Below are 21,763 nucleotides of genomic sequence, written 5' to 3' on the forward strand. Positions count from 1 at the left end.
TTTGGGTTGAAGAAATCAATTGCAAATGGCAATCCACTATAGACGTAACTAACCTGCTGTAAAGTACTGATGTTTCACTCAGCAGTTTACCCTCCTTTCAGTAAGGAGGAAGGGAGAATTAGCTGTGACACATCCTAGCATTAGACTAGCTTTCTGGCGCAGACTCGATGGGCCGAATGGCCTCCTTCTGTGCTGTATGGTTCTATAGAGAACAGGAACAAGATTACACAGGATACACAGCACAGAAACAGGCCATTCAGCCCAACCAGTCTGTGCCGGCGTTTATGCACCACTCGAGCCTCCTCCCGTCTCTCCTCATCTAAATCTATCAGCATAACCCTCTATTCCCTTCTCCCTCGTATGCTTGTCTAGCCTCTCCTTAAACACATCAACACTATTCATTTCAACCACTCCCTGTGGTAGCGAGTTCCACATTCTCATCACTTTTTGGGTAAAGAATTTTCTTCTGAATTCCCTATTGGATTTCTTGGTGACTATCTTATATTGACGGAATCTAGTTATGCTCTTCCCCACAAGTGGAAACAGTCTCTCTCTGTATCTACTCTATTTAAACCTTTCATAATTTTAAAGACCTCTAATAAGTCACCCTTCAGCCTTTTTTCGAAAGAAAAGAGACCCAGCCTGTTCATCCTTTCCTGAAATGTATACCCTCGCATTTCTGGTATCCAACTTGTAAATCCCTGCACCCTCTGCAGTGACTCTATAATATGGCGACCAGCACTGTACGCAGTACTCGAAGTGTGGTCTAACCAAGGTTAGATACAGGTTAAACATAACTCCCCTACTTTTCAATTCTGTCCGTCTAGAAATAAACCCTAGTGCTTGGTTTATTTTTTTATGGCCTTGCTAACCTGTGTCACAACTTTTAGCGATTTGTGTATATGTACTCCGAGATCCCTTTGTTCCTCTACCCGACCTAGGGGTCAAGTTTTGGGCTGCGCCTAGAACGGCGCAGCCCCGCGAGCCACGCCTGGTTTCCGCGCTCAAAACCGCGCCGAAAACTTACCTCGGTATTCTCCACTCCCTCAGGTCGATCCAGGCCCTCGGCGCGGCGCAGCACGAGCTGTGGGGGGCGGAGCCAGGTCCCTGCGCTGAAAACAGTGCCGGGACCTCTGCGCATGCGCGCTACAGTGTGCGCGCATGTGCAGTAACTCCAGGCGCCTGAAACTGTGTGGGAGGGGTCCGAAGCACGCCGCCCCTAGCCCTGGCTGAATGGGCTCACTGGGGCGGCGAAGATCGGACTGCACCTCCCTCCCCCAGCTCCTGCTCTGGCTGTGGTTCCAACTTCCTTCCCTGTTCAGCTCACGCTCCCTTTGGCTCTCTCCGCCCCCCCCACCCCCACCTTCAGCTCCGGTCTGCTCCCTCTTCACGTCTTCGGCGGGGCCCGCCCGCCCGGCATCTTGCTGGGAGTGGGCCCTGCCCGAAGTCTTCGGCCCAGCTTCTTCTCGTTGGCTGGGCCCATTCAGCCTCCTCCCTCTCCCTCTCCCTCTCCCTCCCCCTCTCCCTCTCTTCTCCCACCACCCCCTCTCCTCCCCCCATCTCCTCTCCCCCCTCCCTCTCCTCTCCTCCACCCCTCCCTCCCTCTCCCCCTCCCTCCCTTCCTCTCCTCCTCCCTCCCTCCCTCTCCTCTCCCCCGTCCCCTCGCTGTCAGAAATACAAAGACACTGACAGACAGAAAGACACTGATACAGACAGAGAGAGAGAGAGAGAGAGACACACACACTGACAGACAGACAGAGAGAGAGACACTGGGGGGGGGTCCTGTCCCAGCACGCTGTTGGAGGGCTCCCGGTGCTGCAGTCGGTGAGTAAAAACTTAATTTTTTATTTATTGATTTTTAATTTTTTTTTTTAATTATTAATTTTTTTTGATTGATTTATTGGTTGATTTATTGATTTATTTATCATTTATTATTGATGATGGCTCTTTATTTGTGAAAGTGATGTATTTCATGTTTGTAAACTCCCCACCCCCCGTCTCTCGTTCCCTAGGCCTGATTTCTAAGTGTACAAAAATCTACACCTACTCCATTCTAAGTTAGTTTGGGGTAAGTTTTTGCTGCCTAAACTTTCAAAACAGGCGTAAGTGGCTGGACGTGCCCCCTTTTGGAAAAAAAAAAATCTGTTCCAAAATGAAACTGTTCTAACTGACTAGAACTGGAGCAAACTAAATGCCGAGAATTACAATTTCTAAGATACTCCATTCTAAACCAGTTGCTCCAAAAAAATAGGAGCAACTCAGGCCGAAACTTGACCCCCTAGACTCTCCAAGTAATAAATGACCTCCCTATACTTCCAACCAAAATGTAATACCTCACATTTAAGGAGAAGCTTTGCACTGAGCATATCCCATTAACTGTTTCTGTAAACATCGTGCTCCTATTAAATAGATTATATTTTACATAAGCACTTTAAAAATTGTTTTCAAAGTGCAGACAGCTAAGTAGAACAAAAGTGCAAAAATCGTAGTGAAAAGCCCCTTCACTCTCCATACCGACAGAACATGCAGCAGGAAGAAATATAATATACAATGCAGCTGGGTCAAACAGATATTTCCTTTAGAGTTGATTTATTTAATATAAAGCAGTGCTTTACATGTGCTCTGTTTTTTGCTGGGTTAGATAATGAAGCTGGGGAAGATTTTCTCTCTGTGCTGTGTATAATTAAATTCTAAACGTGCTGTTTTATAAATGGGTTTACAATTTTGCTGCAGTGCAGTTGGCAGACAGAGGAAGCCTCCCCCTTGCTCACCCAGCCAGCCAGTGAGGCTCACTTTCTGCCACTCCAAACATTTGAATACTATCAATGCAGAGAATGTAGAATGTGATGCCCGTTAGAGACATTTCCTGACCAAGATGGTCCACAGGAGGTCAAAATAGTTTTACAAGTTTCTGTTTGAGGAGCTATATTGATATTCCAACAAACTTTGGACTCTAGGTGGGCTATTTGAACTTTTGTCGATCGTTTAAAAGAGCCGATATCGGATCGGTCACCCCCATTATACCCCCGACCCGTTATACCCCCTGACCCGTTATCCCCCCCCCCGTCCGTTATACCCCCCGACCCGTTACACCCCCCGACCCGTTATACCCCCCGACCCGTTATATCCCCCGACCCGTTATATCCCCCGACCCGTTATACCCCCCGACCCGTTATACCCCCCCTGTCCGTTATACCCTCCCCCCCCCCCCACGTCCGTTATATCTCCCACCCCCCCGTCCGTTATATCCCCCCCCTGTCCGTTATATCCCCCCCCCCACCCCTGTCCGTTATATCCCCCCCCCGTCCGTCCGTCCTATATCCCCCCCATCAGTTATACCCTCCCATCCGTTGTACACCCCCCCCCTTGCCCATTGTACACACCCCACCCTGCCTGTTATACCCCCCCCCGGCCCGTTATATCCCTGACCCTTTATAAGCCTAGCCTGCTTTATGCCTCACCCAATATTTACCTTTCCCGATTTACACCTGGCCCAATATTTACCTGCCCATTATACACCTGGCCCATTTTACACCTTGCACGATTTTCCTTTCTATTGACTTCAGTGGAATGGAAAATCAGGCAGCGGGGCCTAGCGGGTGGGAAATCCCATAAGTCACCAAAAGTCAAAATGTTCCCCTTGGTGTTAAAGCAGTGTGTGTATCTGGGCTTGGACAACATTAATATTGGACTGTGATCATGTATATATTTGTTTCTTTTTAATACAACTGTATTGCTGAACTTGCCATTCAGTTTAATCCAGAACATCAGCTCAGTGAAAGGACAGCGTCTGAATGAAGCTGGGAATCTATTGAGAGTACCGCAATGATTCTTAGCCAATCAGAATCCTTTTGTCTGTATCCGTAATCTATTAGTTCCTGTAAGTTCTTTTAAAATATGGGGTTGCATTTCCTCTGGTATATCTGTAGTGTATGTAGGCACCTTTAGTAATGACTCCACGAGGCAGGGTATGATACTTAAACTGTGTAGACCTATAGTCCTTTATCTGCAGCTCCTGAGTGAGGACAACAAGCTGTGTGTTCCTTTTTATACTGGGTTAGCTGCAGTGTGCAGGTAACCCTTAGGTCTCCAGCAGCAGCACCCTCTGGTGTACAGGTAAGGTGCGTACAGTGTAAGGGTACATTCAGTGTTACATAACAATGTTACAGACATCACACAGTAAACAGGTGTGCATACACAACAATATCATTATTTTTAAAATCAGCAGAACATGAAGAAAAATCAGATTGGGAGGCCTACCCCCACATCCAGGCCTTTAGCTCTGCTGGCCTGGATTTCCCTCCCTCCCCTGCCACAGGAAGTAGGCCACCCAAGCCCAGACTGCTCTGCTGCTTGTAAATGATGGCGAGGAGACGAGGCCTGGGTATTCATCCAATTTCCCTCCCTATCCCTGATCCCACCGCTAACCCCAGAGAGCAGTGGGAGAGAGGGTGGGCTTGGGCCCTAGGGCAACAGCAGCAATTCAGGAGGGAGTGGGCCTGGTAGTGGGCACCTCTTGCCTCTTAGAGGTCACTCAGGTTGATGGAGAGTCTTGTTAAATGTTAAAACTTACATTCAGCATGTGTGTATGGAGCACTCACTTCAGTAGGCCTGAGCATTCTGACAAACCCTGGACTGCTTTTCAATGTTCGGTTGTGGTGGTTGTACAGTGGCGGAAGGTTGGCACTCCAAGGGATACCTTATGAAAGCTTCCTTCTCTTAGTATTAGGTTTTGCAGAATAACTGCAGCCAGTATGACGGGGAAGGGGGGGGTTGGTGCTTGGGTTCGCGAGTCGGGGGGAGCATGTCACAGAGGAAGTGCAGTCCTCTGTCAGTCCTGCTCCCCACCCCAGGAACACTGCCCACCTACTGTAAGTGGGAGGTCCAAGCATGTACGGGTGTCGGGCACTGTCGGGAAAGGCTGCAGCCCATTGGCTGTGGGCTAGAGCTCGGTGTGAAAGAGGCGGGTTTAATAAGCAGCAAACTGCTGAGATAAGGCAAGAAAATGTGCTCGGTGAGTTTGTGAGAAAAGTTCATGTGCCTTTCAGTGGCGGCGTCTCTATGAAAAGTAGAGTACGGAAGTCAAAAATAAAAGCACTCATTTTACCTTGCAGCTCGACAGAAACGGATTTCTTTTCTTAAAAGTTATTTTGAATATTGCATGTGCCGTGCCGCGCGGCACCAGCCTATTCTGCTCACCGGTGAGACCCATCTAAATTGTGTTCTTTGCCTTCTAGCCCTGGGAGCCTCAGTGTTTCTGCAACAACTTCCCCCTCGAAATCATCTGCAGTGATTCTTGGGGACAGTCGCTTCTAATCTCCACCGACGCCGGCGTGTTATTGTTAGACGGTTAGTGTCTCATCAATCTCTGACTGACATTGCGTGTCACCCGCTTGTTGCTGTGCATTAACCTCACTTTGCGTGTGTCTCACTATTGTCTGTTTCGCATCAGCGTTTACTGCAGCCAGTTTAAAGTCAAAGTGGAGGATCCGCTAAAAGGTGTCCATCCTGATAATTCATCGACCCTGACTCGTTCTCCTTGTTTGGTGTTGGAACGGTGGACTTTGTAGAACCATAGAAATTTACAGCACCATTTCGGCCCGTCGTGTCCGCGCCGGCCGACAAAGAGCTATCCAGCCTAATCCCACTTTCCGGCTCTTGGTCCGTAGCCCTGTAGGTTATGGCACTTCAAGTGCACATCCAAGCACTTTTTAAATGTGCTGAGGGTTTCTGCCTCTACCACCCTTTCAGGCAGCGAGTTCCAGACCCCCACAACTCTGTGGGTGAAGAAATTTCCAATCAAATCCCCTCTAAACCTCCTACCAATTGCTTTAAATCTATGCTCCCTGGTTGTTAACAGGAAATAGGTCCTTCCTATTCACTCTCTAGGCCCCTCATAATTTTATACACCTCAATAAGGTCTCTCCTCAGCCTCCTCTGTTCCAAAGAAAACAAACCCAGCCTATCCAATCTTTCCTCACAGCTAAAATTCTCCAGTCCATGCAACATCCTTGTAAATCTCCTCTGTACCCTCTCCAGTGCAATCACATCTTTCCTGTAATGTGGTGACCAGAACTGCACGCAGTACTCTAGCTGTGGCCTAACTTGTGTTTTATGCAGTTCAAGCGTAATCTCCCTGCTCTTGTATTCTATGCCCCGGCTAATAAAGGCAAGTATTCCGTATGCCTTCTCAATCACCTTATCTACCTGGCCTGCTACCTTCAGGGATCTGTGGACATGCACTCCAAGGTCCTATTGTTCCTCTACATTTCTCTGTAACCTACCATTTATTGTGTATTCCCTTGCCTTGTGAGCCCTCCCCAAACTCATTACCTCACACTTCTCCGGATTGAATTCCATTTGCCACAGTTCTGCCCACCTGACCAGTTCATTGATATCTTCCTGCAGTCTACAGCTTTCTTCTTCTTTATCAACCACACGGCCAACATTTGTATCATCTGCGAACTGCTTAATCATACCTCTTATGATTGTACGCATCAAGCATGTTCTGAATAAAGAATAGAACCCTTTTGGAATCGCAGGGGGCACCATTGCTGTTTGTAGCACAACAAATGTAACTGGAACGTCACACTGAGTGGATCGACAAAGTATTTGTGGCTCCGATCTTTGACGTGAATAACATTGCTGCTAATGTTAAACCTAATTCTCATTGGTTTAGAAGAATGAGAGGTGATGTCATTGAAACATACAGAATTCTTACAGGGCTTGACAGGGTAGATGCAGGGAGGATGTTTCCTCTGGCTGGGGAGTCTAGAACCAGGGGTCACAATCTCAGAATAAGGGGTCGGCCATTTAGGACTGAGATGAGGAGAAGTTTCTTCAATCAGAGGATGGTGAATCTTTGGAATTCTCTACCCCAGAGGTACTGTGGATGCTCAGTCGTATATTCAAGATAGAGATCAATAGATTTTTCTCTATTAAGGGAATCAAGGGATTATGGGGATAGTGCAGGAAAGTGGAGTTGAGGTAGAAGATCAGCCATGATATTGAATGGTGGAGCAGGCTCGAGGGGCCGAAAGGCCTACTCCTGCTCCTACTTGTTATGTTCTTATGTGATGGGGAAGTCATTATGCTTCCCACTAAGTCACAAGCTGCTTACAGCGCTTGGAGCTGTTACTCACAAGGCCAGTTAGTTAGCGTATTTTCGTCTTGCAGCTTGTAGCGCCGTGATCTCAACGTTCCTGCTAAGCTGCGCGGCTGTGCGGCGGTCTGGTGATCCCGCACAGGCCGCTCACCGGCTTTTGCATGGAAGAAACTGCACATGCGTAAGAATCTGAATGCCAGTTGAAAAGAATTGGAGGGAACATTGAGTGATACTACAGTAATTACCCACCGGGAGGTTATTGGAGCTTGTGGGGTGGCACAAGATAAAACTAGGTTCTACTCTTCTATTATGTGGGACATCAGGAGTAGAACAGGTCACATTAATGAGTGGCTCAGAGTAACTTTAACGTCACAAACTCTGTTTCCTAAGCAAAGTGGCAATTTGTGTCCTTTGATTCAGTGTGCTCTTCTCCAGCAGTCTGTAAGTCCCAATTGAAAACTATCCATTGTGTGTTTGTGGGATATATCCCTATGACTAGAGGAAGGTATTCTTGTTTCAAAAACACTGCAATTTTATACTCCTTTTTACCTCGTATTTATAATTAAATCTACAATTAAATTTATTTTCAATATTGAGTTTCAACAATGGGAATTCTGACATTCCACACGTGTCGGGTTAATTTGAAATGTAAATGTACTTCATTTTAAAATTCTGCCAAAAAACCTTGGGTTACTTTCAATGTGGTTCTACTGAAACAAATATTCTTACACACTCACTCTCACATGTACTCACGCACTCACCCACACGTGCGCACACAAGCACATGCATACACAAACACGCACAGATACACAAACATGATCACACACGCATGCACAAAGACATGCACACATGCGCACACGCATTCACATGCAATCACACACACGCACATACAAACAACACACCCACATAAACAAATACACACCCACATAATCTTAGCTATGAGGAAAGATTGGATAGGCTGGGGTTTGTCTTTGGAACAGAGGAGGCTGAGGGGAGACCTTATTGAGGTGTATAAAACTATGAGGGGCCTAGATAGTGGATAGGAAGGACTTATTTCCTTTAGCAGAGGGGTCAACAACCAGGGGGCAATGATTTAAAGTAATTGGTAGGAGGTTTAGAGGGGATTTGAGGGGAAATGTTTTCACCCAGAGGGTGGTGGGGGTCTGGAACTCACTGCCTGAATGGATGGAAGAGGCAGAAGCCCTCACCACATTTAAAAAGTACTTGGATGTGCACTTGGTCCGTAACGTACAAGGTTACGGACCAAGAGCTGGAAAGTGGGATTAGGCTGGATACCTCTTTGTCGGCCGGCGCAGACACAATGGGCCGAAATGGCCTCCTTCCGTGCTGTAAATTTCTATGATTCTATGATAAACAAATACACAAAGACGCAAATACACACACGCATGTACACATCAACTTCATGGTCCATATTCCACCCATTCTAATGCGATGAGCGCTCATTGGTTTTACTAAACTGAAAGCAAGCGTGGAACAAAGGTTGATAAGTTACTAATCTTATTTTTAACAAATCGTGGAGATTTAAGGATAAAACTTATGTTTTCTGTGACTGAATACTAAAGAATATTCAAACCTTAATGTTTGTACCTAGTAACTTGATATATTCTAGAAATGAAGGTAATTGACATTTAATTGAAACTAATTGGCGGTGGTGCAGTCCTGACTCTGCTGGTTGGAGGATGTGGTACGTGGGCAGGGGTTTGGGGTCGATGAGGGGCGGTGATGTGGTCTGATTATGGTCTCTGCCCGTTACGGTGCAATTCACTTATGCATCGATCAGAGCGGTCAGTATAAATGTTGATCTGATGCCCGATCCCACTAAAATAATATGGCGTGAACAGCAGTATAACTCTGGTCTGGTGCAGGGCCATGGTACACAAGTACCTGCCCTGTACAATCGTTAACTCCAATTTTTGGGGAGGTTTTAATTGTAAAGTTATGGCTTCGATACTAGCTGCAAAAAGAATGCAATGCTCCCAGCAGTGCAAGGAGTTAGTTTGGAGACTGCTGATGTTCACGCAGTGTTGGGCATCCTAGTCAGGCTTTAAGCAAAATCCAGACAATGCTGGAAACACTCAGCAGGTCAGGCAGCATTCACGGAGAGACAGAGTCAACGTTTCAAGTCTGAGATCCTTCGTCAGAACCGGAAAAGTTAGATATGTAACGGATTTTAAGCAGGTGTAGAGAGGCAGGGGAGAGGGGGTGGTTAAGGTGGAGATGGACAGATTTTTGAACGATAAGGAAGTCCAGGGTTATGGGGAGCGGGCAGGGAAGTGGAGTTGAGGCCAAGATCAGATCAGCCATGATCTAATTGAATGGCGGAGCAGGCTCGAGGGGCCAAATGGCCGACTCGTGCGCCTATTTCTTACGTTCTAAAGAAAGAACAAAAGGGGACGGTCTGTGATAGGGTGGAAGGCAGGAGAGATTAAATGTTGCAAACGGCCTTAAACAGTCATTTTTAACTTTGCTAAAGTGATTGTCGTTCCACAAACATTGCGTCCTTGTTTTATTTCTCGTTTGATTTGCTTTAGACAACGGGGAAAGGGGTTTAATTTTTTTTTGAATATAAAGGTAGTTGGACTTGTCTAATTTTAGCGCTGGTTGTTTCTCGTTTCTGTAGACGGGCAGACCCCGGTGCCAGTCTTTGACAGGACGCTGCCAGTCAAACAGATGGACATTTTGGAAGCTCAGGACCTTTTACTCAGCCGAGCCGACAAAGGTAAAACCGGCAGTGGGAATTAACACGCGAGGCGGCTGGTGGCTGACCAGAGCGGAAAGCGTGCGGGCGTAGTTTATTATGCTCACCCTCTTTCCCCTCCCCCCCCCCTCGCCCTCCTCCCGCCGAGGGATGCATTGGCGACACCCTCCCACGGAGCTTCACCCGGCGCTATCTCTTCCCCCGAACTGTCTGACTCATCAAACTGCAGGGGACGTGGGGCTATCTGCCTGCCTGCGGAAATGTGACGTTATCCCTTGGGAGCAAATTGATGGCCCCAATGTAACAGCTGATGGAAGGCTGCCTTGTGGCAGTCTGGTCAAAAGAGCTTTTTTTTCATCCATCACACAATGCCCATTCACGCTTGCACACAAGGTTTATTATTGTGTCAGTTACAAATAAAGGTCTTAATAGTGACCCAGTTCGCAGTGGTGGTTGTTAATCTGCAGGCTGCTTTGAAATGATAAATCTGAGCATTGAAGTGCATCATGTATAAAAACAAATGGCTTTAAAGAATGGGGATATGATATTAATTCAAGGTTTCAACATTGATCGCTACATATTTGTATCAGGTAATGGTTTTATTTATGGAGGCCTTACAATGGACCATTAAATGAAATGATTACATAAGTATTTCTTGCTTCCAGAATCGAAAACTAAAAATGCAAGAAACTCTAAAAATATCCATGATTGTATTAACTACAGGGACTTTATAAATGTTATAATAATATAAGAATTAGGAGCTCCTTGAGCACTAGCTGCCAATCAGTCAGATCATGGCTGATCTTCTACCTTAACTCCACTTTCCTGCACTATCCCCATATCCCTTGATCCCCTTAATATCCAAAAATCTAGTGATCTCTGTCTTGAATATACTCAACGGCTGAGCCTCCACAGCCCTCTGGGTTAGAGAATTCCAAAGATTCACCACCCTCTGAGTGAAGAAATTTCTCCTCATCTCAGTTCTAAATGGCTGACCCCTTATTCTGAGACAGTGACCCCTGGTTCTAGACTCCCCAGCCAGGGGAAACATCCTCCCTGCATCTACCCTGTCAAGCCCTGATAGAATTTTGTATGTTTCAATGAGATCACCTCGAATTCTTCTAAACTCTAGAGAATAGAGGCCTAGTCTACTCAATCGCTCCTCATAGGACAGTACCCCATCTCAGGAATCAGTCTGGTGAACCTTTGTTGCACTCGCTCAATGGCAAGTATATCCTTCCTTGGGTAAAGTGACCAAAATGATGATGATGTAGAAACCATAAAGATTTCTATGTTATCACGTCCATCAACCTAAAGGCATATTTGCCGTGCCTTTATAATGTCACCCTGCCGCTGGCAGAATCTTAGTAGATTCAAAGTCTGATAAGTTCATGAGCACATGTAAATAGGACAAATTGCAAGCCTTGCATGGAGCTAGTCTACATTACTAGCTCTGTAACTGAGGTGCAAATATATATAAATAAATGTTAACGTCAGCACCTTAGGTCCTGCAGAAACCTGTCCTGCATTTCTGACCCTCCCAGTGTCAGCTGTGGCTCAGTGGGCAGTACTCTCACCTCTGAGTCAAAGATTGTGGGTCCAAGTCCCACTCCAGGGACTTGAGCACAAAAAACTCTAGGCTGACACTCCAGTGCTGCACTGTCGGAGGTGCCGTCTTTCGATGAGACGTTAAACCGAGGCCCCGTCTGCCCCCTCAAGTGGACGTAAAAGATCCCATGGCACTATTTTGAAGAAGAACAGGGGAGTTATACCGGTGTTCTGGCCAATATTTATCCCTCAATCAATATCACAACGACCGATTATCTGATCACTATCTCATTGCTGTTTGTGGGAGCTTGCTGTGTGCAAATTAGCTGCTGCGTTTCCCACAAAATACAACAGTGACTACATTTTAAAAGTAGTTCATTGGCTGCAAGGCGCTATATAGATGCAATTTAATTTTTAATGGGTTTAAACCTGTGTAACGAGTGGGTGCACACAGCTGATAGTCACGAAGGGAGGGCGCTGCTGAGGGTTGGCGAGTCGGAATCATAGAATGATACCGCACAGAAAGAGGCCATTCGACTCATCTTTGAAAGCACCATCCAGTTGGTCTCACTCCCCCTGCTCTTTCCCCATCGCCCTGCACATTTTTTCCCTTCAAGTCATACCTTTAAAAACTGCAAAAGATTTGTACAATAGGAAAGTGGCTCTTGTTTTCACACCTGGATAAATGATGCAAATACAGACTAAATGTATCCTGTAGCTTCTCCAGCCATACTTACAGTACAGACCCGTGTCCATAGCCTGTTGGGTCTGCTCATCTTTTGACCTTGGGCTGGATAATGTGGAACATGTAGCAGCACATAAAGCTGGAACAAATCCCTCGTGTGTGTGAAGTTTCACAGTGGCAGGATATGGTGCAATAAGTTAATAAACGAACAATGCTGCAGCTGGACTCGGTCCCACAAACCTATCAAAAATAACCCGCCATTTTAAAGGGGCTCGTTCTTGTTGAAGAACAACCTCTGGCAGGTTATCTTTTGGGGAGAGGAGGAAAAATGGCCACCAGTTTCATCGCGGTGGCGCGTTGTACTATGATGTGCATCACTGCACTTTTTCTGTCAGGGACACGGTGCCCCTTTAAGATTAATTGTACCTGAATCTCAATCACTCCGGAACATTTTCCAGGTCTGAACGTTCAGGGAAAGTTAAGTAACAATTTGTCATCATCCCCGAGGCGCTTGCCGTGGAAATCCCTCAGAACCCAGCTGACGCTGTCTTTAAGACCAGATTGATTGCAGCCACTGCTAGCAATCTTGACGCATTCTCAGGCATGCCAGCTGTTGTCGGTGTGATCCTGTGTACCGGGCCTCACGACAACAATGGTGTTGTTGTTATATGTCACACCGGAATATAGGCCACGGAGAGTGGCCAGTGAGGTCGGCTGGCATTGCTGACTGGGACGCACTTATAAAGTGACTGCTTCCTGTTTGCACTCAATTGCAAACCCTCTCTCTCTCTCTCTCTTGGGCAGTCCCTCGGAGTCGAGGATGACCTGTTACCACACTTAAAAAAAAAAAGAGTTCTCAGGTGTTTCCATGAGGGTCCTGACGTTCCAGGTCCCAAACTTCATTTTAAAGGGTGGAAGATGCCTGTGTGTGAATTCTTTTAACGTGGGGTGGCCATTGCACACCAGCTACCACATGGGCTTGACAGAGCTCGGTCTTTGACCAGGGGTAAGAGGAATCCAAGACGACTGGAGACCAGGCTTTGCTGCATGGGCCTAACACACACACGCATGCGCACACGCACACAGGGGAACACACTCTGTCTCCTTAACACCAGTAGTTTGGCACCATTAAATGTCTTGAGTAAATTGCATCTGTCATTTTATGGTCAACGTTTTGTTAAAAACAAATTTTTAATGTGCAAGTATTTCTAATTATCATATCCATTTCCTTTTTAAAAAATACTAAATGAGTATATTGCCCTTTGACTTTTTCTTGAGCTTTTTCAGTCTTGGTGTTCTCGGCAAACGAGAAGAGTGAGTGAGCCCCCCCCCTCTCTCTGGGTGAGTGAAGCCCCCCCCTCTCTCGGGGTGAGTGAAGCCCCCTCCCCCTCTCTCGGGGTGTGTGAGGCCCCCCTCCCTCTCTCGGGGTGTGTGAGGCCCCCCCCCTCTCTCGGGGTGTGTGAGGCCCCCCCCCTCTCTCGGGGTGAGTGAAGCCCCCCCCCCTCTCTCGGGGTGAGTGAGGGCCCCCCCCTCTCTCGGGGTGTGTGAGGCCCCCCCCCCCCTCTCTCTGGGTGAGTGAGGCCCCCCCCCCTCTCTCGGGGTGTGTGAGGCCCCCCCCCCCCCTCTCTCTGGGTGAGTGAGGCCCCCCCCCTCTCTCGGGGTGAGTGAAGCCCCCCCCCCCTCTCTCTGGGTGAGTGAAGCCCCCCCCCCCTCTCTCGGGGTGAGTAAGGCCCCCCCCCCCTCTCTCGGGATGAGTGAGGCCCCCCTCCCCTCTCGGGGTGAGTGAAGACTCCCCCCTCTCTCGGGGTGAGTGAGGCCCCCCCCCTCTCTCGGGGTGAGTGAGGCCCCCCTCCCCTCTCGGGGTGAGTGAAGACCCCCTCTCAGGCCTCCATCAATACTGCTCTCATGCTGAAATTTATAGCTAAGATAATAGATTACAAGTAACCTATTATAGCGCAAGACACGATTAAACTGTACGTGCTTCGATTAGTTGGCCCTTTAAATACTGTGTCCAGTTATGCCTTATGGCTTTTCTCTTGCTGTTATGTGAAAGGCCTGAGTTATAAGGAAAGACTGGAGAACATTGGGCTATTCAGCCTGGAAAGGAGTTGTGTGAGCGACGCGCAGAGGTTTATTACATAATTAAGGCTAGTGAAAAGGTAAATCGGAATATTTCTTAAAATTGAAAGAGTAGTATAAGGACTCACAGGTTCAGACTCGTAAAGGGGGAATAAAAATCAGGCCATGGCTCAGTGGGTAGCACCCTCGCCTCTGAGTCAGAAGGTTGTGGGTTCAAGTCCCACTCCAGGGACTTGAGCACATAATCCAGGCTGACACTCCAGTGCAGTGCTGAGGGAGTGCTGCACTGTCGGAGGTGCCATATTTCAGATGAGACGTTAAACCGAGGCCCAGTCGGCCCTCTCAGCTGGACATTAAAGATCCCATGGCACTATTTCGAAGAAGAGCAGGGGAGTTATCTCCAGTGTCCTGGCCAATATTTATCCCTCAATCAACATAACAAAAACAGATTATCTGATCATTATCACATTGCTGATTGTGGGAGCTTGCTGTGCACAAATTGGCTGCTGCGTTTTCCACATTACAACAGTGACTACACTCCATAATACCTCATTGGCTGTAAAGCGCTTTGGGATGTCCGGTGGTCGTGAAAGGCGCTATATAAATGCAAGTCTTTTTTTCTTTTGATTAGGAAATTCTTCTTTGTCTGCATGTGGAGGGGAGACTGAATAGGAGGGGCAAAAAATTTGGAATTAATTTAAAAAACAATTAGATGCTACAATGGTGGGCGGGGGGAGCCAGTTGCGAGGAAGACACAAATAATCTGCAAAGGTATATTAGACAGGCTAAGTGAGTGGGCAAAAATTTGGCAGATGGAGTACAATGTGGGAAAATGTGAAATTAACCACTTTGGCAGAAAAAATTATAATTTAACTGGACAAAGATTGCAAAGTGTTGCAGTACAGAGGGACCTGGGGGTCCTTGTGCATGAAACACAAAAAGTTAGTATGCAGGTACAGCAAGTAATCAGGAAGGCAAATGGAATGTTGACCTATATTGCAAGGGGGATAGAGTATAAAAGCAGAGAATTCCTGCTACAACTGTACAGGAAATTGGTGAGGCCACACCTGGAGTATTGCATACAGTTTTGGTCTCTGTATTTAAAGGAAGGATATACTTGTATTGGAGGCTGTTCAGAGAAGGTTCACTAGGTTGATTCCGGAGATGAGAGGGTTGACTTATGAAGATAGGTTGAGTAGGTTGGGCCTATACTCATTGGAGTTCAGAAGAATGAGAGGTGATCTTATCGAAACAGATAAGATAATGAGGGGGTTCGACAAGGTGGATGCAGAGAGGATATTTCCACTCATAGAGGAAACTAAAACTAGGGGACATAGTCTCAGAATAAGGGGCCACCCATTTAAAACTTGAGATGAGGAGGAATTTCTTCTCTGAGGGTTGTACATCTGTGGAATTCTCTGCCCCAGAGAGCTGTGGAGGCTGGGTCATTGAATATATTTAAGGTAGAGATAGACAGATTTTTGAGCGATAAGGGAGTAAAGGGTTATGGGGAGCGGGCGGGGAAGTGGAGCTGAGTCCATGATCGGATCAGCCATGATCTTATTAAATGGCGGAGCAGGCTCGAAGGGCTGTATGGCCTACTCCTGCCCCTATTTCATATGTATCGCAGTGCAAGTTGTTGAAGCGGGAGGCTTTGATAGGGTGAGAATTAATTTTTTTCACGCCTTGCAATTTCTTACATTTTTTTGATTTACACTGGATTTATTTGGAAACATAAAATTGTAACAAGTGAGGTGGCTGTTGTCAGGGAGCGCCTGCTTTACTGTGAGTGTCGCTGCATGGTGGCCGGGTGGGGTAATTTTGTCTTTGGGCGACAGCGGTAAAACAGGCGATTATCGGGTCAGCCGCCCGACGCACATCTCTCCCCCTTTTCATTTCCATTGACCAGAGGTTTTATATCGGCGTCTGATCCAATATGGGCCCGGTTTACACTATCGCCCGAGGTCACCATGGCCCGGCCACCTGTGCCCCTGCTGTGCAAACAGAGGCCTAACTCTCCCTCCTATTCAAAGTCCCACGTTAAAAACAGGCGATGAATGAGGGCTAGTTGTGCAATCTGTGTTGCGAGGACAGGAATGCGGCGGCGATACACATGCTGGAATTCCCTCCTCTCTTCCACCTCAATGTGTAAATGGAAATGGAACGTTTTACTCTCCGTCCAACCAGGTCTGACAGGCTAGTGGCTATGGGAGGGGACTAGTAACCCACAGACCACAAGTTCAGACCCCAGCATGGCAAAATGAGTTTCTGAATTCAACAAATCTGTGGCCTGGTATCAGCAGAACTGTCAACAAAAGCTGATATTTAGTTTTTTTTTTTAAAAAGCACCCAACGGGTTCACTCATGTCCTCCTAAGGGCCTACCTAGCAAGCCACTCAGTTGTGGAAACGGTTGCTTCGCAGAGCAACTGGCACTGGGGAATAAACTGCAGCCTGGCCAGCATTGCCCACATCCCAAGATTTATAGAAATTCCGTGAAGTCGGACACCAAACTTTAGGGAAGGAAATCTGCCGCCCTTACCCAGTGTGGCCGGTATGTGACTCCAGACCCACAGCAATGTGGCTGACTCTTAACTGTCCCTCAGAAATGGCCTGGCAAGCCATTCTGTATTCAACAAGGCAGCTCACCACCACCTTCTCTCTGTCTCTCTCTCTCTCTCTCTCTCTCTCTGTCTCTCTCTCTCTCTCTGTCTCTCTGTCTCTCTCTGTCTCTCTCTCTCTCTCTCTGTCTCTCTCTCTGTCTCTCTCTCTGTCTGTCTCTCTCTCTGTCTCTCTCTCTCTCTCTGTCTCTCTCTGCCTCTCTCTCTCTCTCTGCCTCTCTCTCTCTGCCTCTCTCTTTCTGCCTCTCTCTCTCTGCCTCTCTCTCTGGCGCACTCTCTTGCGCGCTCACTCTCTCTCTCTCTCTCTCTCTCTCTCTCTCTCTCTGTCTCTCTCTCTCTCTCTCTGTCTCTCTCTGTCTGTCTCTCTCTCTGCTTCTCTATGCCTCTCTCTGTCGCTCTCGCGCTCTCTCTCTCTCTGTCTCTCGCGTGCTCGCGCTCTCTCTCTCTCTCTGTCTCTCTCTCTCTGTCTCTCTCTCTCTCTCTCTCTGTCTGTCTGTCTCTCTGCCTCTCTGCCTCTCTCTCGCGCTCGCGCTCTCTCGCGCTCGCGCTCTCTCGCGCTCGCGCTCTCTCGTTCTCTCTCGTTCTCTCTCTGTCTCTCTGTCTCTCTTGCGCGCGCTCGCGCTCTCTCGCGCTCGCGCTCTCTCTGGCAATCAGGGACGGGCAATAAATGCCAGCTTTGCCGGCTTTGCACACGTCTCGCAAATGAATTTAAAAACAAAGTAACAAAAGAAGCTCCCTGTGTTTCTGTTTGCGGTTTCTCGTTCCCTCGCTCTGCCTGGATGGAATCCAATAAGAACAGATGTATCTGGCAGACTGAGGCTGCTACGAAGATTGCTGCCCGCCTTCGCAGCTTGTCAGTCATTGAATCTATGTAAAATGTGTCGCTTCCTCCCACAGGGAAAGATGCACGTCTGTTCGTCTTTAGGCTGAGCACAATCAAGAATGCTCTGGAGGAGAAACAACTGGTGAAGAGTAAATCCGATTGCAAGGACAACAAGCTTGAAAAAACGAAAGGTAACTTGCATTGATAATTGGTGCTGTTCAAAGATAAGTTTCCCAGGACGAGGGTTACAGAAATATTGCAACAACAACTTGTATTTATATAGCGCCTTTAATGTAGTAAAACATCCCAAGGCGCTTCACAGGAGTATTATAAGGCAAAAAAATTGACACTGAGCCGCAAAAGGAGAAATTAGGGCAAATGACCAAAAGCTTTGTCAAAGAGGTAGATTTTACGGAGCGTCTTGAAGGAGGAAAGAGAGGCGGAGAGGTTTAGGGGGGGAATTCCAGAGCTTGGGGTCTAGGCAACAGAAGGCACGGCCACCAATGGTTGTGATTATAATCAGAGATGCTCAAGAGGGCAGAATTAGAGAAGTGCAGCTATCCCGTGGGGTTTTGGTGTTGGAGGAGATTAGAGATAGGGAGGGGCGAGGCCATGGAGGGATTTAAAAACCAGGATGAGAATTTTGAAATCGAGACGTTGCTTAACTGGGTGTTAATGTATGTCGGCGAGCACAGGGGCGATGGGCGAGAGGGACATGGTGCGAGTTAGGACACGGGCAGGCGTGTTTTAGATGACTTCAAGTTTGCATAGGGGAGAACATAGAAGGCCAGCCTGGAGTGCATTCTATACATTTTTCTACCAGCAAATGAGAGTAATTTTCCTCAGGCCAAGAGTGGAGCTCCCGTTACAAAATGGTAGCCCAAATTCCCTGGCCCTCGGGAGTGCAGGATCATGGAATTACCTCTATAGGGATGAGATGAAGTAAGGTGGGAGGAGAGGCTGGTGTGGAGTATAAGCCATAGAGTATTTGGGCCAAACGGCCTGTTTCTGTGCTATAAAGTTCTATGTAATTTTATAGTACATTAGTTGCTTGTAAACTATTTTTAGGTTGCATTATGCTGAGTAACAGCCAGTGGCTCAGTGGATAACTCCCTCGCCACTGAGTCAGAAGGTTGTGGGTTCAAGTCCCAATCCAGAAACTTGAGCGCAAAAATTTAGGCCAACACTAGAGTGCAGTGCTGAGGGAGTGCTGCACTGTCGGAGGTGCTGTCTTTCAGATGAGACGGTAAACCAAGACCCTGCCTGCACTCTCAAAAGATCCCATGGCACTATTTTGAAGAAGAACAGGGGAGTTCGCCCTGATGTCCTGGCCAATATTTATCTCTCAATCCACATAACAATACAGATTATCCAGTCATTATCACATTGCTGTTTGTGGGAGCTTGCTGTGCGCAAATTGGCTGCCGCGTTTCCCACATTACAACAGTGACTGCACTTGGAAAGTATTTCATTGTCTGTAAAGCTCTTCGGGACGTCCGCTGGCTGTGAAAGGCGCTATACAAATGCAAGTCTTTTTCTTTTTTCCAATTTACATTACAACTGTTGCATCGGTGCAACCCAAAACACTCGGTGCCATTGCAAAGAAGTGTAAATCTGGAGTCAAAAGTCCCAGGCCTGACGATAGAGCATACAAGGCAAAACTCCCTCTTCCAGAGGGTCTCACTCCTCACTCTGGAGCTAGCTGGGGCTCAGACTTTGCAGGGTTTACACACAGAGCCTTTGTTTTGCTGCCGGGAAACTATTTTGCACCAACGTGCACCAGTCATAGTGCACGTGTAGCCTTTACCAGGCCCCCTCTGCTAACTGTGTCAGAGCAAAACGAACACTTGGCTGCTGGATCTTTCAAGGTTTACCAATCAGCTATGAAATTGTGGAACCTGCACTTTTTGAAATGTTAATTCATTTATTGTCTTCGGCATGCATTTCTCGCTCGGTCACCTGTAGAATTCAGACCGCATTTAATGCTGCACACCTACAAGAGACCATCTGCCATATTAATGGATGGAGCTTTAACCTAATTGGATGACATTCTTTAGTTTACTCATTTAACAGAGGCATTAAAACAATTATTTCGAATGGTGAAACGGGAGTCACAAGGTGGTTATACAGCTTGTTAAGTGTTCACCCACTAACTTTGTCAACAGTCATTTCTAGGTCACAATGGCTTTCGGATAGTTAAGGGTCAAAGGTTGTGGAAGTGCCATTCTGTGCCGAGTGTTAATTTAACACAGTGACCACTGTTTTCTATTTTTTTAAGAAGTCAGGATTTCAGGTCCCCAGTAATTGCAGGGAGTCTTTTGGATTGTGCCAATATTTCCAAGGGGGGGTCTCTGGGAGTGTGCCAATATTTGCCGGGGGGTCTCCGAGACTGTGCCAATCTTTCCAAGGGGTTCTCCGGGAGTGTGCCAATATTTGCCGGGGTTCTCCGGGAGTGTGCCAATATTTCCAAGGGGGTCTCCGGGAGTGTGCCAATATTTCCAAGGGGGTCTTTGGGAGTGTGCCAATATTTGCTGGGGGTCTCCGAGAGTGTGCCAATATTTCAAGGGGATCTTGGGGAGTGTGCCAATATTTGCATGGGATCTCGGGAGTGTGCCAATATTTGCATGGGATCTCCGGGTGTGTGCCAAAATTTGCTGGGGGTCTCTGGGAGTGTGCCAATATTTGTTGGGGGTCTCTGGGAGTGTGCCAATATTTGCTGGGGATCTCCGAGAGTGTGCCATTATTTCCAAGGGGGTCTTGGGGAGTGTGCCAATATTTGCATGGGATCTCCAGGAGTGTGCCAATATTTGCATGGGATCTCCGAGAGTGTGCCATTATTTCCAAGGGGGTCTTGGGGAGTGTGCCAATATTTGCATGGTATCTCTGGGAGTGTGCCAATATTTGCATGGGATCTCCGAGAGTGTGCCATTATTTCCAAGGGGGTCTTGGGGAGTGTGCCAATATTTGCATGGTATCTCCGGGAGTGTGCCAATATTTGCCGAGGGTCTCCGGGAGTGTGCCAATATTTGCCGGGGGTTTCCGGGTGTGTGCCAAAATTTGCTGGGGGTCTCTGGGAGTGTGGCAATATTTGCTGGGGGTCTCCGGGTGTGTGCCAAAATTTGCATGGAATCTCCGGGTGTGTGCCAAAATTTGTTGGGGGGTCTCTGGGAGTGTGCCAATATTTGCTGGGGATCTCCGAGAGTGCGCCAATATTTGCTGGGGGTCTCTGGGAGTGCAAATATTTGCAGGGGGTCTCTGGGAGTGCAAATATTTGCAGGGGGTCTCTGGGAGTGTGCCAATATTGGCTGGGGGTCTCGGGGAGTGTGCCAATATTGGCTGGGGGTCTCAGGGACTGTGCCAGTATTGGCTGGGGGTCTCAGGGACTGTGCCAATATTGGCTGGGGGTTTCCACGATTGTGCCAATATTTGCAGGAAATCCCCTGCATTTATCTAAGTTTGAAAACCACTGGATCAAGCCTGTGCCATTCAAAGAAGACAAAAAAGGTGGAATTTTCCATTTCAGTCATTTTAAAACATTGAAAAGAGCAAAATGTTTGGGAAAAAAGGTGTTGGCGCGATGGGATGCGTGGCCAAGGGACGCACAGCCTTCGATGCGCCGTGCTGATGCATTTGTGTCTCGACCTGCCACAGACTGCCAACCTTTATTCCTCTTGTTTTGTCTCACAAGGCTGCCATTTGTACGCCATCAACACACATCATGGCAGCGAGCTGCGTATTGTCGTGGCCATTCGGAACAAGCTGCTGCTCATTACAAAAAAAAGCCTCAACCGACCAGACAGCTTCCCAAGCCAACAGACACCTGCAGAATCACCTGTAGAGGAATTCCAGTACATCAGGGTAAGGTTTGGTCACTGCAGGGATTCTACCACTGCAGACCTTTCAAGTCAATCTGAATGATGGGAGCTTGGCTTCACTTGGGGATGAACAGGGCCCTCCTGTGGGTAGTGCAGCATCACCATGGAGACTGAAGTTGATAGTATCCTATCCAGTTAGTCCTCATTTGTGCTCTTTTGATATGAAGGAGCTCTAACTGAAAGAGTGTCTCCAAATTTGTTTTTTTTTGTTGATAGGCCCCGTTTCTGAAGTAGTACTGGCAAGTTATGGACAATCTTTGTCATCATCATCATAGGCGGTCCCTCGAACGAGGATGGCGTGCTACCACA

General features: G+C 47.5%; 1 protein-coding gene across 1 annotated transcript in view; it reads left to right on the top strand.

The window, feature by feature from the left end:
* The window catches only part of garnl3 (GTPase activating Rap/RanGAP domain like 3), a 526,019-nt gene that overhangs the window by 426,094 nt on the left and 78,162 nt on the right, over positions 1 to 21,763 (top strand). Inside the window, exons 18-21 of the mRNA XM_070863382.1 lie at positions 5,238 to 5,349; positions 9,747 to 9,845; positions 17,654 to 17,770; positions 21,268 to 21,437. Coding sequence (XP_070719483.1) covers positions 5,238 to 5,349; positions 9,747 to 9,845; positions 17,654 to 17,770; positions 21,268 to 21,437 — 498 coding nt within the window. The remainder of the gene's footprint in view (positions 1 to 5,237; positions 5,350 to 9,746; positions 9,846 to 17,653; positions 17,771 to 21,267; positions 21,438 to 21,763) is intronic.

The sequence above is a fragment of the Pristiophorus japonicus genome, chromosome 20, assembly GCF_044704955.1.
Source record: "Pristiophorus japonicus isolate sPriJap1 chromosome 20, sPriJap1.hap1, whole genome shotgun sequence".
In the NCBI taxonomy this organism is placed as follows: domain Eukaryota; kingdom Metazoa; phylum Chordata; class Chondrichthyes; family Pristiophoridae; genus Pristiophorus; species Pristiophorus japonicus.